Source organism: Staurois parvus, unplaced genomic scaffold (assembly GCF_062004578.1).
Source record: "Staurois parvus isolate SC_StPar_1 unplaced genomic scaffold, SC_StPar_1.0 ptg002572l, whole genome shotgun sequence".
NCBI lineage: Eukaryota > Metazoa > Chordata > Amphibia > Anura > Ranidae > Staurois > Staurois parvus.
Window position 1 is genome coordinate 225,001 of NW_028320368.1, and position 24,543 is coordinate 249,543.

General features: G+C 52.1%; 1 protein-coding gene across 1 annotated transcript in view; it reads right to left on the reverse strand.

The window, feature by feature from the left end:
* The window catches only part of LOC149430628 (protein kinase C alpha type-like), a 258,220-nt gene that overhangs the window by 224,780 nt on the left and 8,897 nt on the right, over nucleotides 1-24,543 (reverse strand). The window contains exon 2 of the mRNA XM_089666175.1: nucleotides 13,146-13,177. Within this exon, the coding sequence (XP_089522301.1) occupies nucleotides 13,146-13,177 (32 nt within the window). The remainder of the gene's footprint in view (nucleotides 1-13,145; nucleotides 13,178-24,543) is intronic.

Consider the following 24,543-nt stretch of genomic DNA (forward strand, 5'->3'; position numbering starts at 1 on the left):
TGCATTCGAATGTTTTGTGGTGAAGAATGCAGTATGGATGGAAAAGGACTCCTCACCACCTTTACAGTAGAGAATTAAGCCTTGCTACCCTGACTGTAAAGAATCAAGCTCTCCTACCCTTACAGTAGAGAATCCAGTCCTACTAACCTCAGTGTATAAACTCCAGTCTTACTGCCCTTACAGTAGAGAATCCAGTCCTACTAACCTCAGTGTATAAACTGCAGTCTTACTGCCCTTACAGTAGAGAATCCAGTCCTACTAACCTCAGTGTATAAACTCCAGTCTTACTGCCCTTACAGTAGAGAATCCAGTCCTACTAACCTCAGTGTATAAACTCCAGTCTTACTGCCCTTACAGTAGAGAATCCAGTCCTACTAACCTCAGTGTATAAACTCCAGTCTTAATGACCTTACAGTAGAGAGTCAAGCCGTATTGCCCTTACAGTAGAGAACCCAGTCTTCTTGGCCTTACAAAAGAGAATGCAGTCTTACTGACCTTAAAGTAGAGAATGCAATTTGACTGCTCTTACAGTAAAGAAGTCTAACTCTCAGAAACCTGGTCTGAGCTGCTTTCCAGTGCTGTCTGATTCCCAGACCAAGTGCCTGGAGAACATGAAATTATTAGCACACGCCAAGTAGGAAGAATCTGGGCCTCAGCATGATCGTGGGCAGATGAGCAGAAATATTCCATGTAGCAGAGTGCAGGGCATGCTGGGCCTTGTAGTTCTCCCTGTATCTATGAACAGGACCAGAGCAAGATACAGGAGAGAACAGGCCACCCCTCCTCTACTGTCACAAAGTAAAGCAGCTTTTCTCAACCAGGGGACCCTCTGAGCTCATGACTCAGTTTGCCTAGGGGGGGGCTTCTGATATAGAGGAGGCTAGGATGTGATGGGACTCCAACGTAAAAGGCTGGCTTTGACATGAAGGGAAGGGGGGGCCTCTGATGTGAAGGGGGGGGGGGGGACATGTGATATGCAGAGGGGGGATCTGTAATGTGAAGAGGGGGGGACCTGTGATGTGAAGAGGGGGGATCTCTGATATGATGGGGGGGACCTGTGATGTGAAGAGGGGGGATCTCTGATATGATGGGGGGGACCTGTGATGTGAAGAGGGGGGAACCACTGATGTGAAGAGGGGGGGACCTGTGATGTGAAGAGGGGGGGACCTGTGATGTGAAGAGGGGGGGACCTGTGATGTGAAGAGGGGGGGACCTGTGATGTGAAGAGGGGAGGACCTGTGATGTGAAGAGGGGGGGACCTGTGATGTGAAGAGGGGGGGACCTGTGATGTGAAGAGGGGGGACCTGTGATGTGAAGAGGGGGGGCACTCTAATGTAGAGAGGGAACCTGTGATGTGAAGAGGGGGGAACCTCTAATGTAAAGAGGGGGGACCTGTGATGTGAAGAGGGGGGACCTGTGATGTGAAGAGGGGGGACCTGTGATGTGAAGAGGGGGGACCTGTGATGTGAAGAGGGGGGACCTGTGATGTGAAGAGGGGGGGACCTGTGATGTGAAGAGGGGGGGACCTGTGATGTGAACAGGGGGAACCTGTAATGTGAAGAGGGGGAACCTGTAATGTGAAGAGGGGGAACCTGTGATGTGAAGAGGGGGGATCTCTGATATGATGGGGGGGACCTGTGATGTGAAGAGGGGGGACCTGTGATGTGAAGAGGGGGGGACCTGTGATGTGAAGAGGGGGGACCTGTGATGTGAAGAGGGGGGGCACTCTAATGTAGAGAGGGGACCTGTGATGTGAAGAGGGGGGGACCTGTGATGTGAAGAGGGGGAACCTGTGATGTTAAGAGGGGGAACCTGTGATGTGAAGAGGGGGGGACCTGTGATGTGAAGAGGGGGGACCTGTGATGTGAAGAGGGGGGATCTCTGATATGATGGGGGGGACCTGTGATGTGAAGAGGGGGGGACCTGTGATGTGAAGAGGGGGGACCTGTGATGTGAAGAGGGGGGCACTCTAATGTAGAGAGGGGGGGACCTGTGATGTGAAGAGGGGGGGGCACTCTAATGTAGAGAGGGGGGGACCTGTGATGTGAAGAGGGGGGGCACTAATGTAGAGAGGGGGGACCTGTGATGTGAAGAGGGGGGCACTCTAATGTAGAGAGGGGGGACCTGTGATGTGAAGGGGGGGGCACTCTAATGTAGAGAGGGGGGACCTGTGATGTGAAGGGGGGCACTCTAATGTAGAGAGGGGGGACCTGTGATGTGAAGAGGGGGGCACTCTAATGTAGAGAGGGGGGACCTGTGATGTGAAGGGGGGGGCACTCTAATGTAGAGAGGGGGGACCTGTGATGTGAAGAGGGGGGCACTCTAATGTAGAGAGGGGGGACCTGTGATGTGAAGAGGGGGGGCACTAATGTAGAGAGGGGGGACCTGTGATGTGAAGAGGGGGGCACTCTAATGTAGAGAGGGGGGACCTGTGATGTGAAGGGGGGGGCACTCTAATGTAGAGAGGGGGGACCTGTGATGTGAAGGGGGGCACTCTAATGTAGAGAGGGGGGACCTGTGATGTGAAGAGGGGGGCACTCTAATGTAGAGAGGGGGGACCTGTGATGTGAAGAGGGGGGCACTCTAATGTAGAGAGGGGGGACCTGTGATGTGAAGGGGGGGCACTCTAATGTAGAGAGGGGGGACCTGTGATGTGAAGAGGGGGGGCACTCTAATGTAAAGGGGGTGTCAGATTCTGTACAGAGTAAAGGGTGCCACCACTGAACAATGAGGACCCCTGACAGAGTCCTTGGACATGCAGCAGTTCACGTTCCAGCAGGTCCCCCAACGGTGCCATGGCTTTGGCCTAGATGGCAGGCTACACCCCGAGGAGACAGATGTTTCGGATCGCTCAGGCGTGGTGCACCCCCCCCCCCCCCCCAGACTGTCACGAGTCACATTATGAAAACTGAAAGAGATGACTGCTATGGGTTTCTATTGCCCCCACCAGAGGCGGTTAGGGGAACCCCCTACAGCATCCTGTGTGACATGGTCCCGTCTCCATCACACCCTCAGCAGCAGACCTGTGTATATTCAGCTCTGTACATCCATATAAACCACCTTCATCTATTGGGGGGCCATCACCCCGATAATGGGGCATCAGCAGCTCATGTAGTAATCCATCACATTCAGTTATCATGTTAAAGTCATCTCACCGTCACCCATAATGTGAATCAGAGCGGTCCCTGTACAGCAGAGCTCAGAATGAGAGGGGGAAGCAGCCAATCAGATGTACTGCAGTACAAGGAGGAGAGAGCAGAGTGACAGAGATATGCTCATCCGTCTGCTGCTTCTCCTTCCAGACCTCCAGTCCTGCCAGACAAGGTGGTGGATATGATGTAGAGCTGTATAAATCTCAGGGCTGGATGGACAGACACATCATTTCATCAGTCTAGCTTTAATATGCATTTCAAAATGTGAAATCTTCATTAAACTATTCCCTGGTGATCCTGCCATGAAGGTCCTTGTTCAGGTACGTCTGGTTATAGGGTGACAACGCTCTGTCCCTATCTCCCTATTGCACTCTTGTGTTGTCACAGACACCCCTAGTGGAAGCTACCACGCCGGCACACGATGCTCAGGTATGATCCACTGTTGCCACCATCAGGAGGCCGGTGCAGAACAATAATGTGCAGCTAGCACTGGAGCAAATGCGTGTATACAGGAAGTGGTTGCAAAGAGGCGGCTGCAGATCTGAAACAGAGAGATGGAAGAAAGGATGTAAACAATTCATGGATGAAAATGGCGATGGCTTTGATACATGGCGCTTCAACAGACACATCTTCATTACCAGGACTATTCATGAAAAATAAACCGCGTGCATCTGGTCGATGGGGACGGCGTTTTGTGCGGTGACAACGCTCAGCTTCAGCGGCCCTCGATGTTTGATATGGTAAGCAGGATTTCCATACATATTTATGTTCTCCGGGGAGCGCCCAGATGAAATGAAAATCAATATTCAGCCTGGACACAGACAACCAACCAGTAACTCGTTCAGCTCCGCCGCCTGCGCCGTTCCGGATTCCTCCGCGTCTACGACCCTCCAGCAATGCCACCATTCTGGCCGGGCGCCGGCGGCCAGTCTAATCGCTGTCGTATCATTAAACTCCCTAATTAGCGATCATGGATCATGAATAATTGTCAGGGAGATCTGCAACTAATGGGGAGCGTGTGGGCGTCATTCATCTCCCAAATTATGAGAGGCTCATCAGAACTTGGTGAAAGTCTTCATCTCCTCGTCCTCAGAGACGGACCTGCCGCGCTTTGTGCGTCAGGCAGGACTCAGCGCCGTGTGAATTCTAAGTGCGCGATTCCAGGAATGAACTCTCCTCACTCCACCATACTGCTGTCACCCGTAATTACCTCCATTGTGATCACAGCAACTACAACACAGCAACATGCACTGACACCACAGACAAAGAGATACAATGTATCATTATAGACCAGGAGGAATACAACGTATCCCCGCAGAGGAGAAGAGACGCAACGTATCCCCGCAGAGGAGAAGAGACGCAACGTGTCCCCGCAGAGGAGAAGAGACGCAACGTGTCCCCGCAGAGGAGAAGAGACGCAACGTGTCCCCGCAGAGGAGAAGAGACGCAACGTGTCCCCGCAGAGGAGAAGAGACGCAACGTGTCCCCGCAGAGGAGAAGAGACGCAACGTGTCCCCGCAGAGGAGAAGAGACGCAACGTGTCCCCGCAGAGGAGAAGAGACGCAACGTGTCCCCGCAGAGGAGAAGAGACGCAACGTGTCCCCGCAGAGGAGAAGAGACGCAACGTGTCCCCGCAGAGGAGAAGAGACGCAACGTGTCCCCGCAGAGGAGAAGAGACGCAACGTGTCCCCGCAGAGGAGAAGAGACGCAACGTGTCCCCGCAGAGGAGAAGAGACGCAACGTGTCCCCGCAGAGGAGAAGAGACGCAACGTGTCCCCGCAGAGGAGAAGAGACGCAACGTGTCCCCGCAGAGGAGAAGAGACGCAACGTGTCCCCGCAGAGGAGAAGAGACGCAACGTGTCCCCGCAGAGGAGAAGAGACGCAACGTGTCCCCGCAGAGGAGAAGAGACGCAACGTGTCCCCGCAGAGGAGAAGAGACGCAACGTGTCCCCGCAGAGGAGAAGAGACGCAACGTGTCCCCGCAGAGGAGAAGAGACGCAACGTGTCCCCGCAGAGGAGAAGAGACGCAACGTGTCCCCGCAGAGGAGAAGAGAAGCAACGTGTCCCCGCAGAGGAGAAGAGAAGCAACGTGTCCCCGCAGAGGAGAAGAGACGCAACGTGTCCCCGCAGAGGAGAAGAGACGCAACGTGTCCCCGCAGAGGAGAAGAGACGCAACGTGTCCCCGCAGAGGAGAAGAGACGCAACGTGTCCCCGCAGAGGAGAAGAGACGCAACGTGTCCCCGCAGAGGAGAAGAGACGCAACGTGTCCCCGCAGAGGAGAAGAGACGCAACGTATCCCCGCAGAGGAGAAGAGACGCAACGTATCCCCGCAGAGGAGAAGAGACGCAACGTATCCCCGCAGAGGAGAAGAGACGCAACGTACCCCCGCAGAGGAGAAGAGACGCAACGTACCCCCGCAGAGGAGAAGAGACGCAACGTATCCTCGCAGAGGAGAAGAGACGCAACGTATCCTCGCAGAGGAGAAGAGACGCAACGTGTCCCCGCAGAGGAGAAGAGACGCAACGTACCCCCGCAGAGGAGAAGAGACGCAACGTATCCTCGCAGAGGAGAAGAGACGCAACGTATCCTCGCAGAGGAGAAGAGACGCAACGTATCCCCGCAGAGGAGAAGAGACGCAACGTATCCCCGCAGAGGAGAAGAGACGCAACGTATCCCCGCAGAGGAGAAGAGACGCAACGTATCCCCGCAGAGGAGAAGAGACGCAACGTATCCCCGCAGAGGAGAAGAGACGCAACGTGTCCCCGCAGAGGAGAAGAGACGCAACGTATACAGACGTGACGAGGTATACAGACGTGACGAGGTATACAGACGTGACGAGTGCGGAGATCAGGGTGGCGCAGTATACAGACGTGACGAGGTATACAGACGTGACGAGTGCAGAGTTTAGGGTGGCACAGTATACAGATGTGACGAGGTATACAGACGTGACGAGTGCGGAGATCAGGGTGACGAGGTATACAGACGTGACGAGGTATACAGACGTGACGAGTGCGGAGATCAGGGTGACGAAGTATACAGACGTGACGAGGTATACAGACGTGACGAGTGCGGAGATCAGGGTGACGAGGTATACAGACGTGACGAGGTATACAGACGTGACGAGTGCGGAGATCAGGGTGACGAGGTATACAGACGTGACGAGGTATACAGACGTGACGAGTGCGGAGATCAGGGTGACGAGGTATACAGACGTGACGAGGTATACAGACGTGACGAGTGCGGAGATCAGGGTGACGAGGTATACAGACGTGACGAGTGCGGAGATCAGGGTGACGAGGTATACAGACGTGACGAGGTATACAGACGTGACGAGTGCGGAGATCAGGATGGCGCGGTATACAGACGTGACGAGTGCGGAGATCAGGGTGGCGCGGTATACAGACGTGACGAGGTATACAGACGTGACGAGTGCGGAGATCAGGGTGACGAGGTATACAGACGTGACGAGGTATACAGACGTGACGAGTGCGGAGATCAGGGTGACGAGGTATACAGACGTGACGAGGTATACAGACGTGACGAGTGCGGAGATCAGGGTGACGAGGTATACAGACGTGACGAGTGCGGAGATCAGGGTGGCGCGGTATACAGACGTGACGAGGTATACAGACGTGACGAGTGCGGAGATCAGGGTGACGAGGTATACAGACGTGACGAGGTATACAGACGTGACGAGTGCGGAGATCAGGGTGGCGCGGTATACAGACGTGACGAGGTATACAGACGTGACAAGTGCGGAGATCAGGGTGGCGCGGTATACAGACGTGACGAGGTATACAGACGTGACGAGTGCGGAGATCAGGGTGACGAAGTATACAGACGTGACGAGGTATACAGACGTGACGAGTGCGGAGATCAGGGTGACGAGGTATACAGACGTGACGAGGTATACAGACGTGACGAGTGCGGAGATCAGGGTGACGAAGTATACAGACGTGACGAGGTATACAGACGTGACGAGTGCGGAGATCAGGGTGGCGCGGTATACAGACGTGACGAGGTATACAGACGTGACGAGTGCGGAGATCAGGGTGGCGCAGTATACAGACATGACGAGGTATACAGACGTGATGAGTGCGGAGATCAGGGTGGCGCGGTATACAGACGTGACGAGGTATACAGACGTGACGAGTGCGGAGATCAGGGTGGCGCGGTATACAGACGTGACGAGGTATACAGACGTGACGAGTGTGGAGATCAGGGTGGCGCGGTATACAGATGTGATGAGAGATCAGGGTGGCGCAGTATACAGACATGACGAGGTATACAGACGTGATGAGTGCGGAGATCAGGGTGGCGCGGTATACAGACGTGACGAGGTATACAGATGTGACAAGTGCGGAGATCAGGGTGGCGCGGTATACAGACGTGATGAGTGCGGAGATCAGGGTGGCGCGGTATACAGACGTGACGAGGTATACAGACGTGACGAGTGCGGAGATCAGGGTGGCGCGGTATACAGACGTGACGAGAGATCAGGGTGGCGAGCGAACAGTTTCTCTATGTACTGTGTCAGGGATTGTTAAAGTGGAGCGACTTTCCTGGCGAGGACGCAGAGCCGCACTCCTGAGGCAGGCTGAGAGCTGGCAGCAGTCCTCGTGCGGCTCAGCGTGTTACATTGGCACCATTGTACTCCAGCAGCTTCGCGGGATCCCTCGAGGTTTGTGTCCGACTACCAGGAGCGCTGCAGGCGCAATGTACAAATACACAGAATCATCGCCCTGAGGAAACAAACACGAGGACACATCAAGAAGTAACCGAATATTCCAGAGATCCGAAATACGGGGCTCCTGAGGAACCTGGTCAGAAAGGCCGGTCTTGAAGGGCCCCACAGCAACCAATAGGAAGCAATCTCACATTCTCCAACTGCAGGAACACAGACAGGTTTTATTTCAAGCAGGCAGATATAAAAGACACAAAAGAATGAAGCTCTGTGATCATCAGAAAAGGTATTTGTGCAAGCACCTTCCTTTACTTGGTATCAGCATTATGCAGTCTCTGTACAGCAGGGCTCAGACTGGGAGAGGGAGAAACACAACAAAAGTCAGTCAGCTTTGCTGCACTGGTCATGTGCTACACAAGAGGCATGCTGATTGGAGGAGACAGTAGAGTGACAAATGAGCTCATCAGTCTGCTGCTGCTCCTTTCACTGTCCAATCACAAGCTGGGGGAAAATCTGGCTTAGAAGAATCAGGTCCCTCCCTTTGGAAGCAGAGCTGCGTAAATTTCAGAACTGGATAGACCTATTGAAATCACAGGGCAGGTGAATCAGACCCCCCCCCTCGCCATATTGGAACATCATGTGTGTATTTAGGTGTTTGCCTGGAGTTCAGCGATAACTAAGGTCTGTTTATAAAGATGGGAGCCCCCGATAAAGAGACGTCTCTGGTACTTGTCCCCACCAATCAGGATGACGCTCCTGCAGTCTGCCAGAACCATGTGACCCCGAGCGCCGCGGACTCAGAGGACAGGATAAAGCCCGGGATTACTGAGCGGCAAAATTCCACAACACGAGCGACAAATGCTACACAAGACTATTAACGATCGATTCCCCCATAATCCCCACGAATCTCCGATTTCCAATATGGGGGAGAGGGGGGGCTGCAGCCTTCCAGTGCACCCCCCCCCCTGGCCTCAGATACAAAACTAAAGTCCCTAAACCTCAAGCAGTCCTGGTTACAAATATTTTATACAATGATGCATGATGACCTCGCCCTTCCCTCCTCCCATTGGTCATCCATCATATTAAAGAGCCAGCAGAGATGCTGCGGAGACACTAGTCTGGATCTGTACAGGTCAGGATGAGCACGTAACTTCAGCTGCATGATCTCTCCGCTGACCTCTGACTCCTCGTCATTGCACAACATTCACATAGGAACATGTCTCCTTCTGTACACCTTGTAGAACGGCTTGAGGTGATTAAAGCCGCATTAGTGCACTTGCAACGGCACAGTAAAGTGTATGTGAACTTTGAGGTTTGTCTGATTTCCTCCTATTCGGTCTGTTAAATATCCAACTGAAAGTGTTCTCTTCTATCTGATCAACGAGCCAAAGAAGAAATCTCTCTTCACCCAGCCAGCAATCGTGTGAGCCGATACCGCCCTGTGCTCTGTGCTGTGTACCCTGTGCTCTGTGCCCTGTGCCCTGTGCTCTGTGCCGTGTGCCCTGTGCCCTGCTCTGTGCCGTGTGCCCTGTGCTCTGTGCCCTGTGCTCTGTGCCCTGTGCCCTGTGCCCTGTGCTCTGTGCCCTGTGCCCTGTGCTCTGTGCTCTGTGCTCTGTGCTCTGTGCCCTGTGCTCTGTGCCCTGTGCCGTGTGCTCTGTACCCTGTGCTCTGTACCCTGTGCTCTGTGCCCTGTGCCCTGTGCCCTGTGCCCTGTGCTCTGTGCCCTGTGCCATGTGCCCTGTGCCATGTGCCCTGTGCCATGTACCCTGTGCTCTGTGCCCTGTGCCCTGTGCCCTGTGCTCTGTGCCCTGTACCCGGGGCTGTTATCAGTTGTTCCCTGCTATCTATGTGGACTACAACCCCCATGTCCTGACCGCCAAGGAGGCACCGCTGCCTAGAATGGTTGTCACCCTACAACAGGAAGTGATTTACTGGCCTGACCACCAAGAGGAAAGAACAGAAATCCGAAAAAAAGAACGCAGCCACCACATCTAAGGACCGCCTGCAACACTATCAATTGTCGTTCTTGGGTTTAGAAATCCTTTAAAATTCGAAGTTTGGGGTAAATAAATGAAAAACATCCATTCTCACCTCTATGCTGCAGCTGTCCCTTACCAGATCGAAGGGAACTGAGCGATCACGTGTCTGCTCTGAGCAGAGAGCAGCTCCAGCACTCACTGCCAGGCCTGTGTCAGAGGGGGAGGGGGCGGCTCCAGATTTCAGCCTCATGCCTGAGAGGCGGAATCAGCTGTCAATTAGGCAGCTGAGTGAATCCTGACAATATTGTCTGGATCCTTCCAGAGCCTGGATTGGCTCTGTTCCATTAGCTTATAGCCAACAATAGCCCGCTGTCAGCTGACTCTGGATCACAGGAGAGCAAAAGAAAGTGATAACCCAAAGAGAAAACAAACAAAACCTTTGGCCATACTTGTACCACCCATGTTAAATCTTGGTAATGTGCAGCCAAAGTTCCATTTTCAGGTCACGTTTCAGGGTGCTCCCCTCTTTGTTCCCTACGAGGACCCGGAGAATACTGCCTGGACGGAGAAGAAGGGAACACCATGGAAGTGTGTCCTGAAAGTGGAACTATGAATGCCAAATACAAAGTATCACAGGCAGGATTCACCCGTCCTGATAGGTGGAGGTGAATATTCTCCAGAATGTCAGGATTACTGGAGATCCGGGGACTGACCGCAACTTCAGAGCTGGACCAGCTATTAGATTGTAAGCTCCTAGGAGCAGGGAATTGTATTGTAACTGGATGGCACTGATGGCGATATATACACTCTGCCTAATTAGTCATTATTTCAGGGACTTCTATATCGCCATCAATGTACGCAGAGCTTTACATATACACTGTGTGTTCACATCAGTCCCCGCCCCCGAGGAGCGTACAATCTAAGGGCCCTAACTCACACTCATACATACACATACTAGGGCCTAGTCACTGTCGGGACCCCGCTCACTGTCGGAATCGGGACCAAGCTCACTGTCTGAACCACGCTCACTGTCAGAATCGGGACCATGCTCACTGTCGGGACCCCGCTCACTGTCGGAATCGGGACCAAGCTCACTGTCTGAACCACGCTCACTGTCAGAATCGGGACCACGCTCACTGTCGGAATCGGGACCATGCTCACTGTCGGGACTGCGCTCACTGTCGGAATCGGGACCAAGCTCACTGTCTGAACCACGCTCACTGTCAGAATCGGAACCACGCTCACTGTCAGAATCGGAACCACGCTCACTGTCAGAATCGGGACCATGCTCACTGTCGGGACTGCGCTCACTGTCGGAATCGGGACCACGCTCACTGTCGGAACCACGCTCACTGTCAGAATCGGGACCATGCTCACTGTCGGGACTGCGCTCACTGTCGGAATCGGGACCACGCTCACTGTCGGAACCACGCTCACTGTCAGAATCGGGACCATGCTCACTGTCGGGACTGCGCTCACTGTCGGAATCGGGACCACGCTCACTGTCGGGACTGCGCTCACTGTCGGAACCGGAACCACGCTCACTGTCGGAATCGGGACCGCGCTCACTGTCGGAATCGGGACCGCGCTCACTGTCGGAATCGGGACCGCGCTCACTGTCGGAATCGGGACCGCGCTCACTGTCGGAATCGGGACCGCGCTCACTGTCGGAATCGGGACCGCGCTCACTGTCGGAATCGGGACCACGCTCACTGTCGGAATCGGGACCACGCTCACTGTCGGAATCGGGACCACGCTCACTGTCGGGACTGCGCTCACTGTCGGAATCGGAACCACGCTAACTGTCGGAACCACGCTCACTGTCGGAACCACGCTCACTGTCGGAATCGGGACCATGCTCGCTGTCGGGACTGCGCTCACTGTCGGAACCACGCTCACTGTCGGAATCGGGACCATGCTCGCTGTCGGGACTGCGCTCACTGTCGGAACCGCGCTCACTGTCGGAATCGGGACCATGCTCGCTGTCGGGACTGCGCTCGCTGTCGGAACCGCGCTCACTGTCGGCACCGGGACCACACTTGCTGTCGGGACCGTGCTCGCTGTCGGAATCGGGACCATGCTCGCTGTCGGGACCGCGCTCACTGTCGGAAATCTGTCTGAGAAAAGTCTTCCATGGAATGTTATCCTCACTGCAGGCAGAAAACCGATCCCGACGAACATTCTTCAAATGAACATTTTACAACAAAATTCTACTCATGTATGGACAGCATTAACGTGTACCAGGGCCTATCCTCCATGCTGATCCTCTGGCTTCACACTGTACAGAGGATAATATATAGGTGACTATAGCAAACCAATGTACTAAGAGAAGTATCGGGGTCTACCTGCCATGCTGATCCTCAGGCTTCACACTGTACAGAGGAAAATACAGAGGAGGCTATGGCAGATCAATGTACTAAGAGAAGTCCCAAACCTGTCCGTCATGCTGATCCCCTGCCTTCACACTGTACAGAGGGAAATATATGGATAGTTATGACAGATCAATGTACTAAGAGAAGTCCCAGGCCTGTCTGTCATGCTCATCCTCTGGCTTCACACTGTAGAGAGGGAAATATATGGACAGTTATGGCAGTGCAATCATTCCAGTCAGTGACCTGGAATTGGTACGACTTCAGAGAAGGGAGCTCCCCGCAGAGATCCCAGCTCCACCTATAATCGCCTGGACGGGACATAAAACCGCTTTCTCCAGAACGGCGATACAATGAGTAGGCGGATCTCGCCAGAGACGAAGATTTCTTTTTTTTCTATTTTAGCTGGGAGCAGAAAGCTGAATTAATCATTGAATTTAGCATACAAATGCAGCGCGTCCGTGCCACATGCATGCTGCGTCCTCCCCGCGACGTATGGATAAAACATGAAGCCAGAGAGGGGAAAACACGTGGCGCTACATGAAAGCAATCCCCCCGTGAATAGCAAGTGACTTTCCTCTCCGTACGCCTACTCGCAGCACCGCCACCAATAAAGGAATCTTCTGCTGGCGGATCAGAGCACAAGTGCGGCCTGGGATGGCGGGTGGGAGGCGGCGAGCGCAGTCTTATAATCACGACAAGCTCGCCTGCGGGGCCCAGAGCCACCGCTTCATCAGATACACAATACCCATCCCCCACAAGACTTCATAGATTGACCGCCGCTGTCGCAGGAAGGAAGAGGACCTGTCACCTTATAAGGAGCCGCCATCAGAGGCGCTGTGAGGTCCTCCGCCAACCGATAGGCTGTGTCTTCTGAAGCACCGCCCACAACCAGGTGGCCCCAGATAGTGCACCAGCAAATGGGACAATTTTATAACTTTTTGATGGAAAATCTTCTTACCTTGACACTGGAATCCTTGTTTCCCGAAACCCCTGAAATGAGAAGAATTGGAAGTGTTAGTTTGTTATTCCTCGAAACGTGGCGGATCAACCAACAGCAGCTGAATCATACAACACACAGCAACAATGTAACATCATGTAACCAAGTCCCACAGTGATGATGTCATACAATGTAGTGCCTGACTTTGAGGGGGGGGGGGGCAATCTACTACCAGCAACTGCACAGACATACATTGTATACAGTACACACAATACATACATTGTATACAGTACACACAGCATATACATTGTATACAGTACACACAATACATACATTGTATACAGTACACACAGCATATACATTGTATACAGTACACACGGCATATACATTGTATACAGTACACACGGCATATACATTGTATACAGTACACACAATACATACATTGTATACAGTACACACGGCATATACATTGTATACAGTACACACAGCATATACATTGTATACAGTACACACAGCATATACATTGTATACAGTACACACAGCATATACATTGTATACAGTACACACAATACATACATTGTATACAGTACACACGGCATATACATTGTATACAGTACACACAATACAGATATACATTGTATACAGTACACACAGCATATACATTGTATACAGTACACACAGCATATACATTGTATACAGTACACACAGCATATACATTGTATACAGTACACACAGCATATACATTGTATACAGTACACACAGCATATACATTGTATACAGTACACACAATACATACATTGTATACAGTACACACGGCATATACATTGTATACAGTACACACAATACAGACATACATTGTATACAGTACACACAGCATATACATTGTATACAGTACACACAGCATATACATTGTATACAGTACACACAATACAGATATACATTGTATACAGTACACACAGCATATACATTGTATACAGTACACACAGCATATACATTGTATACAGTACACACAGCATATACATTGTATACAGTACACACAGCATATACATTGTATACAGTACACACAATACAGATATACATTGTATACAGTACACACAGCATATACATTGTATACAGTACACACAGCATATACATTGTATACAGTACACACAGCATATACATTGTATACAGTAAACAACAGCATATACATTGTATACAGTACACACAATACAGATATACATTGTATACAGTACACACAATACAGACATACATTGTATACAGTACACACGGCATATACATTGTATACAGTACACACAGCATATACATTGTATACAGTACACACAGCATATACATTGTATACAGTACACACAGCATATACATTGTATACAGTACACACAGCATATACATTGTATACAGTACACACAATACAGACATACATTGTATACAGTACACACAGCATATACATTGTATACAGTACACACAGCATATACATTGTATACAGTACACACAGCATATACATTGTATACAGTACACACAATACAGATATACATTGTATACAGTACACACAGCATATACATTGTATACAGTACACACAGCATATACATTGTATACAGTACACACAGCATATACATTGTATACAGTAAACAACAGCATATACATTGTATACAGTACACACAATACAGATATACATTGTATACAGTACACACAATACAGACATACATTGTATACAGTACACACGGCATATACATTGTATACAGTACACACAGCATATACATTGTATACAGTACACACAGCATATACATTGTATACAGTACACACAGCATATACATTGTATACAGTACACACAATACAGACATACATTGTATACAGTACACACAGCATATACATTGTATACAGTACACACAATACAGACATACATTGTATACAGTACACACAGCATATACATTGTATACAGTACACACAATACAGATATACATTGTAATGTGTTATTCACTTAAAATTGATGTGAAAAAAAAAAAATTCACTTTTTTTTTTAAATACTCCCCCTGGTGGCCATCTGTATAGCAGGCAGAGCAGTCAGCACATTTCCTAAACAGCTGCTGAGACCACAGGATAGGTCACCTACAGATCGTCCAGTCTATAATTAGTCTCAGCGGACTGACAATGCAATGGACACCATGGAGTGCAATCACCGCACAGGACTACCAAACAGGAAGTCCAGCGCGCGCGCACACGCATGCGCACACGCATACACACACACATACACACTATATGTGAGGGCCCAGACAGAGAGTGCAGGAGAAGGATGGAAATTACTTGGTTGCCATTGCTGAAATGCTCCATAATAATGACCCATCGTCATGCTGATCCCTCGGCTTTGATGCTTCCTGAGTCTGGAATGTAACAAGCATGCATCCAGTGAAACTGGCAGTGATTCAGAAAACAGCCAGGTGAGCAGAGTGACAGCCAGGTGAGCAGAGTGACAGCCAGGTGAGCAGAGTGACAGCCAGGTGAGCAGAGTGACAGCCAGGTGAGCAGAGTGACAGCCAGGTGATGAGTGACAGCCAGGTGAGCAGAGTGACAGCCAGGTGAGCAGAGTGACAGCCAGGTGAGCAGAGTGACAGCCAGGTGATGAGTGACAGCCAGGTGAGCAGAGTGACAGCCAGGTGAGCAGAGTGACAGCCAGGTGAGCAGAGTGACAGCCAGGTGAGCAGAGTGACAGCCAGGTGAGCAGAGTGACAGCCAGGTGAGCAGAGTGACAGCCAGGTGAGCAGAGTGACAGCCAGGTGAGCAGAGTGACAGCCAGGTGATCAGTGACAGCCAGGTGAGCAGAGTGACAGCCAGGTGAGCAGAGTGACAGCCAGGTGATGAGTGACAGCCAGGTGAGCAGAGTGACAGCCAGGTGAGCAGAGTGACAGCCAGGTGATGAGTGACAGCCAGGTGATGAGTGACAGCCAGGTGATGAGTGACAGCCAGGTGATGAGTGACAGCCAGGTGAGCAGAGTGACAGCCAGGTGATGAGTGACAGCCAGGTGAGCAGAGTGACAGCCAGGTGATGAGTGACAGCCAGGTGAGCAGAGTGACAGCCAGGTGATGAGTGACAGCCAGGTGAGCAGAGTGACAGCCAGGTGATGAGTGACAGCCAGGTGATGAGTGACAGCCAGGTGATGAGTGACAGCCAGGTGATGAGTGACAGCCAGGTGAGCAGAGTGACAGCCAGGTGAGCAGAGTGACAGCCAGGTGATGAGTGACAGCCAGGTGATGAGTGACAGCCAGGTGATGAGTGACAGCCAGGTGAGCAGAGTGACAGCCAGGTGAGCAGAGTGACAGCCAGGTGAGCAGAGTGACAGCCAGGTGAGCAGAGTGACAGCCAGGTGATCAGTGACAGCCAGGTGAGCAGAGTGACAGCCAGGTGATGAGTGACAGCCAGGTGAGCAGAGTGACAGCCAGGTGATCAGTGACAGCCAGGTGAGCAGAGTGACAGCCAGGTGATGAGTGACAGCCAGGTGATGAGTGACAGCCAGGTGATGAGTGACAGCCAGGTGATGAGTGACAGCCAGGTGATGAGTGACAGCCAGGTGAGCAGAGTGACAGCCAGGTGAGCAGAGTGACAGCCAGGTGAGCAGAGTGACAGCCAGGTGAGCAGAGTGACAGCCAGGTGATCAGTGACAGCCAGGTGAGCAGAGTGACAGCCAGGTGATGAGTGACAGCCAGGTGAGCAGAGTGACAGCCAGGTGAGCAGAGTGACAGCCAGGTGATCAGTGACAGCCAGGTGAGCAGAGTGACAGCCAGGTGATGAGTGACAGCCAGGTGAGCAGAGTGACAGCCAGGTGATGAGTGACAGCCAGGTGATGAGTGACAGCCAGGTGATGAGTGACAGCCAGGTGATGAGTGACAGCCAGGTGATGAGTGACAGCCAGGTGATGAGTGACAGCCAGGTGAGCAGAGTGACAGCCAGGTGAGCAGAGTGACAGCCAGGTGAGCAGAGTGACAGCCAGGTGAGCAGAGTGACAGCCAGGTGATGAGTGACAGCCAGGTGATGAGTGACAGCCAGGTGAGCAGAGTGACAGCCAGGTGAGCAGAGTGACAGCCAGGTGAGCAGAGTGACAGCCAGGTGAGCAGAGTGACAGCCAGGTGATCAGTGACAGCCAGGTGAGCAGAGTGACAGCCAGGTGATGAGTGACAGCCAGGTGAGCAGAGTGACAGCCAGGTGATCAGTGACAGCCAGGTGAGCAGAGTGACAGCCAGGTGAGCAGAGTGACAGCCAGGTGAGCAGAGTGACAGCCAGGTGATGAGTGACAGCCAGGTGATGAGTGACAGCCAGGTGATGAGTGACAGCCAGGTGATGAGTGACAGCCAGGTGATGAGTGACAGCCAGGTGAGCAGAGTGACAGCCAGGTGAGCAGAGTGACAGCCAGGTGAGCAGAGTGACAGCCAGGTGAGCAGAGTGACAGCCAGGTGAGCAGAGTGACAGCCAGGTGAGCAGGATTTCCACCACAAGATCAACAGTGACCTTCCAGGGACGTCTCTTTGCCCTAAAGATGAAGGTTTTGGATGACTACCTGTGACCCCCCTGGGGAGACTTCACCTCACTTCCTGTCCCTCTGATAGTGTGTGACATCGGGACAATGAATGAGAAGAGTGGTTGTCAGTGGAGCAGAAATCAGGAATAACCCGACAGAGGATCGAACCCTTCCCCGTATTATGCGTTTTGTTGTATTTGGTGTCCCCGTTGGAACCAATCATGGCAATCTCCACCATGGGGACCCCACACTGTTTTCTAGGCCTCAGTGGACAATATGGCAGCTACCAACGCAGCTCTGGAAAGTAGCGGGTCCTCTAGCTGCACGCCATGTGTGTTTCCCATTCCACTGACAGCCACGTTATTTATTGCGCTCTGTCCAGGCGGACGCCGTTCCCACGCACTAACATCTGTGAGAACGTAGCATGGCCGGGACACACACAGGAGGAGAGGGAGCCGCAACCTGTCCAATGTGAGCGCAGAACGACCAACAAACCATGTGATCATGGAGATTACGGCGCAGGATTTATATGGCGCCAATCACATTTTACACATTATGAAGGGATCTGCTGCAGAGCTCGGCCCAGAGAGGACCCCATATTCCTGCAGGACCCCGACGCTGTACCCAATGAGGGGCGGAGACTCACTATTACAGAACCCCCATGGCTTTCCTTGTCTCAGCGATTCCGCCCAGAGATCGAAGATTTCCCGACTCAGCTCAGAGTCTGATCTCCCGTCTGATCGATGTTTATAAACAATGTTACTTTGTATCTCCATCTCCCGTCTGATCGATGTTTATAAACAATGTTACTTTGTATCTCTCCATCCCCCGTCTGATCGATGTTTATAAACAATGTTACTTTGTATCTCTATCTCCCGTCTGATCGATGTTTATAAACAATGTTACTTTGTATCTCTCCATCTCCCGTCTGATCGATGTTTATAAACAATGTTACTTTGTATCTCTCTATCTCCCGTCTGATCGATGTTTATAAACAATGTTACTTTGTATCTCCATCTCCCGTCTGATCGATGTTTATAAACAATGTTACTTTGTATCTCTCTATCTCCCGTCTGATCGATGTTTATAAACAATGTTACTTTGTATCTCTCCATCCCCCGTCTGATCGATGTTTATAAACAATGTTACTTTGTATCTCTATCTCCCGTCTGATCGATGTTTATAAACAATCTTACTTTGTACCTCAATCTCCTGTCTGATCGATGTTTATAAACAATGTTATGTTGATAGTAGCAGCTCCTACAACTCTATATTTACCCGGTTGGGGGAGGGGGGGTGGCAGCGGGTCAGAGGGATGGGGCGTACTATACCTCACACAGTTGCGTGTATCTTTTTATAGACGTGTGTAGCACGCTCATCTGTAGCACGCTCATGTGTAGCACGCTCATGTGTAGCACGCTCATGTGTAGCACGCTCATGTGTAGCACGCTCATGTGTAGCACGCTCATGGTGTAGCACGCTCATGTGTAGCACGCTCCGTGCCCACAACTGGTCAGACCACTTGGGAATGATCCCTTCCTTCCTCCTAACACTGTCCAAGGAGTGGCACAACAAGCAGAGAGGTTGTCGCAGTGTAAGTTCTGTAGAATGTGCCGGCACCGGTCTGGATCACTGACCAAAATGTGATTTTATCAGTGATTACATCAGATGACCCGCCTCGCCACATCCCCCCCACCAATAGATCGTCAGCAGCTCAGCACACAACTGATATCCAGGGCAGAGAGGAAACGCCACCCTAGCCGTCCACAGGTTGGTTGTCTGTAGTGTCACCGTCAGGCGGCTGGTGGTGTGTCCACATGGTACAATCTCTCCGAGTGACGGCTCAGCCAGCGATCCCTGCAGTCCCATCGACTATTACACAGGAACTGCCCCACCTGGCACACAGCAGTGCATGTTCTGTACACTCACTACACGCCCCGCGGGCCAAACACCAACCATACCGCACAGAGGAAACCGACCGCACAGAGCCAACATCAAGGGTGCCAAGCTGAGTCCTCCAGGAGAAGAGAGCTATAGAGGAAGGAGCGGAGTCCTCCAGGAGAGGAGAGCTATAGAGGAAGGAGCGGAGTCCTCCAGGAGAGGAGAGTTATAGAGGAAGGAGCGGAGTCCTCCAGGAGAAGAGAGCTATAGAGGAAGGAGCGGAGTCCTCCAGGAGAGGAGAGCTATAGAGGAAGGAGCGGAGTCCTCCAGGAGAGGAGAGTTATAGAGGAAGGAGCGGAGTCCTCCAGGAGAGGAGAGTTATAGAGGAAGGAGCGGAGTCCTCCAGGAGAGGAGAGCTATAGAGGAAGGAGCGGAGTCCTCCAGGAGAGGAGAGCTATAGAGGAAGGAGCGGAGTCCTCCAGGAGAGGAGAGTTATAGAGAAAGGAGCGGAGTCCTCCAGGAGAGGAGAGCTATAGAGGAAGGAGCGGAGTCCTCCAGGAGAGGAGGAGTTATAGAGGAAGGAGCGGAGTCCTCCAGGAGAGGAGTTATAGAGGAAGGAGCGGAGTCCTCCAGGAGAGGAGAGTTATAGAGAAAGGAGCGGAGTCCTCCAGGAGAGGAGAGCTATAGAGGAAGGAGCGGAGTCCTCCAGGAGAGGAGGAGTTATAGAGGAAGGAGCGGAGTCCTCCAGGAGAGGAGAGTTATAGAGGAAGGAGCGGAGTCCTCCAGGAGAGGAGTTATAGAGAAAAGAGCGGAGTCCTCCAGGAGAGGAGAGCTATAGAGGAAGGAGCGGAGTCCTCCAGGAGAGGAGTTATAGAGGAAGGAGCGGAGTCCTCCAGGAGAGGAGTTATAGAGGAAGGAGCGGAGTCCTCCAGGAGAGGAGAGTTATAGAGGAAGGAGTGGAGTCCTCCAGGAGAGGAGAGTTATAGAGGAAGGAGCGGGGAGCGGAGTCCTCCAGGAGAGGAGAGTCATAGAGGAAGGAGCGGAGTCCTCCAGGAGAGGAGAGCTATAGAGGAAGGAGCGGAGTCCTCCAGGAGAGGAGAGTTATAGAGGAAGGAGCGGAGTCCTCCAGGAGAGGAGAGTTATAGAGGAAGGAGAGGAGAGTTATAGAGGAAGGAGCGGAGTCCTCCAGGAGAGGAGTTATAGAGGAAGGAGCGGAGTCCTCCAGGAGAGGAGAGTTATAGAGGAAGGAGAGGAGAGTTATAGAGGAAGGAGCGGAGTCCTCCAGGAGAGGAGAGTTATAGAGGAAGGAGCGGAGTCCTCCAGGAGAGGAGAGTTATAGAGGAAGGAGCGGAGTCCTCCAGGAGAGGGGAGTTATAGAGGAAGGAGCGGAGTCCTCCAGGAGAGGAGAGTTATAGAGGAAGGAGCGGAGTCCTCCAGGAGAGGAGAGTTATAGAGGAAGGAGCGGAGTCCTCCAGCAGAGGAGGGGGGGGGGGGTGCGATGAGACTGGGAGGGGGGTGGTCAGTGTTCAGGTGCAAATTACAGGATTTTCCAGCCTGAGGACCCAGGAAACTGGAAGCCTCATAGAGATTGTGCTGGGACATGTAGTTCCTCATAATTTCAGAGGCAGTGCTGGGAGTTGTAGTTCCTCAGCAGTTCGGAGGCAGTGATGGAAGTTGTAGTTTTTCATCATTTCGGAGGCAGTGATGGGAGTTGTAGTCCCTCAGCAGTGCGGAGGCAGTGCTGGGAGTTGTAGTCCCTCAGCAGTGCGGAGGCAGTGATGGGAGTTGTAGTCCCTCAGCAGTGCGGAGGCAGTGCTGGGAGTTTTAGTCCCTCAGCAGTGCGGAGGCAGTGCTGGGAGTTGTAGTCCCTCAGCAGTGCGGAGGCAGTGCTGGGAGTTGTAGTCCCTCAGCAGTTCGGAGGCAGTGCTGGGAGTTGTAGTTCCCCACCACTGTGTACAGTGCTGAGACTTGCAGTTCTCCAATCATCAGGGCAGTGTTGGGACTTCCCATCATTTGGGAGCAATGCTGGGAGTTGGAGTTCCCTGTTAGCCAGGGGGAAGTGCTGGGACTTGTAGTTCCTCACCAGGTGCAGCACTGAGACAGGTGGGCGCAATGCTGGAACATTTAGTCCTACAATAGCTGGGTCAGTGCTGAGACTTGTAGTTCCCCAGGAGGCAGAGAACACTGCTGGGACTTGTAGTCCCTCCATAGCTGTCCAGGCACAGTGCTTTCTTTAGTGCTTCACACAGAACCTAATCACAAGAAGTGTGTCTAACCTGCAGAGCTAACACTCCGATGGAGGCGAGAGGATCCCATATGACACGGTGACACAGGTGACTGACACCAAACACCACATGACAGGCGGCATGTAAATGTCAGCTCTGAGGCGCACACGTGTGCCAACCGACTACACATAAACCCGGGGAAGACAGCGTGTAGATAGCGTGTAACGTGTCAGGAAAACTGGGCTCTGGGTTATACAGAACATTTAGAAAAGTCACCTGTGATGGGAAAAGGGGAATGAAATATTCACCAATGTGAATGTCCTGCCTGGGGGGGGGATTACAGGTATATCCAGCAATGTGCAGGAATACCCCACACAGCTGTACACACTAATGACAGGCAGCAGGGGGCTGTATACTACCACCTGTGTACCCCACCATGTCACTCCACATACCGGGGCCATGTATACTACCGCCTGTGTACCCCACCATGTCACTCCACATACCGGGGCCATGTATACTACCGCCTGTGTACCCCACCATGTCACTCCACATACCGGGGCCATGTATACTACCGCCTGTGTACCCCACCATGTCACTCCACGTACCGGGGCCATGTATACTACCGCCTGTGTACCCCACCATGTCACTCCACATACCGGGGCCATGTATACTACCACCTGTGTACCCCACCATGTCACTCCACGTACCGGGGCCATGTATACTACCACCTGTGTACCCCACCATGTCACTCCACATATCGGGCCATGTATACTACCACCTGTGTACCCCACCATGTCACTCCACATACCGGGGCCATGTATACTACCGCCTGTGTACCCAACCATGTCACTCCACGTACCGGGGCCATGTATACTACCGCCTGTGTACCCCACCATGTCACTCCACGTACCGGGGCCATGTATACTACCGCCTGTGTACCCCACCATGTCACTCCACATACCGGGGCCATGTATACTATGACCTGTGTACCCCACCATGTCACTCCACATACCGGGGCCATGTATACTACCACCTGTGTACCCCACCATGTCACTCCACATACCGGGGCCATGTATACTATGACCTGTGTACCCCACCATGTCACTCCACATACCAGGGCCATGTATACTACCGCCTGTGTACCCCACCATGTCACTCCACATACCGGGACCATGTATACTACCACCTGTGTACCCCACCATGTCACTCCACATACCGGGGCCATGTATACTACCACCTGTGTACCCCACCATGTCACTCCACATACCGGGGCCATGTATACTATGACCTGTGTACCCCACCATGTCACTCCACATACCGGGGCCATGTATACTACCACCTGTGTACCCCACCATGTCACTCCACATACCGGGGCCATGTATACTATGACCTGTGTACCCCACCATGTCACTCCACAAACCGGGGCCATGTATACTATGACCTGTGTACCCCACCATGTCACTCCACATACCGGGCCATGTATACCACCACCTGTGTACCCCACCATGTCACTCCACATACCGGGGCCATGTATACTACCGTCTGTGTACCCCACCATGTCACTCCACATACCGGGGCCATGTATACTACCACCTGTGTACTCCACCATGTCACTCCACATACCGGGGCCATGTATACTACCACCTGTGTACTCCACCATGTCACTCCACATACCGGGCCATGTATACTACCACCTGTGTACTTCACCACGTCACTCCACATACCGGGGCCATGTATACTACCGCCTGTGTACCCCACCATGTCACTCCACATACCGGGGCCATGTATACTACCACCTGTGTACTCCACCATGTCACTCCACATACCGGGGCCATGTATACTATGACCTGTGTACCCCACCATGTCACTCCACATACCGGGACCATGTATACTATGACCTGTGTACCCCACCATGTCACTCCACATACCGGGGCCATGTATACCACCACCTGTGTACTCCACCATGTCACTCCACATACCGGGACCATGTATTCTAACCACCTGTGTACCCCACCATGTCACTCCACATACCGGGGCCATGTATACTACCACCTGTGTACTCCACCATGTCACTCCACATACCGGGCCATGTATACCACCACCTGTGTACTCCACCATGTCACTCCACATACCGGGGCCATGTATACTACCACCTGCGTACCCCAATATGTCACTCCACATACCGGGCCATGTATACTACCACCCGTGTACCCCAATATGTCACTCCACATACCGGGGCCATGTATACTATGACCTGTGTACCCCATTATGTCACTCCACATACCGGGGCCATGTATACTACCGCCTGTGTACCCCACCATGTCACTCCACATACAGGGGCCATGTATACTACCACCTGTGTACTCCACCATTTCACTCCACATACCGAGGCCATGTATACTACCACCTGTGTACCCCACCATGTCACTCCACATACAGGGGCCATGTATACTACCACCTGTGTACCCCACCATGTCACTTCACATACCGGGGCCATGTATACTACCACCTGTGTACCCCAATATGTCACTCCACATACCAGGGCCATGTATACTACCACCTGTGTACCCCACATACCGGGCCATGTATACTAGCACATTGTATATACATCGTACTGTTTGAGGTAACATTGTATATACATCGTACTGTGTGAGGAGACATTGTATATACATCGTACTGTGTGAGGAGACATTGTATATACATCGTACTGTGTGAGGTAACATTGTATATACATCGTACTGTGTGAGGTAACATTGTATATACATCGTACTGTGTGAGGTAACATTGTATATACATCGTACTGTGTGAGGG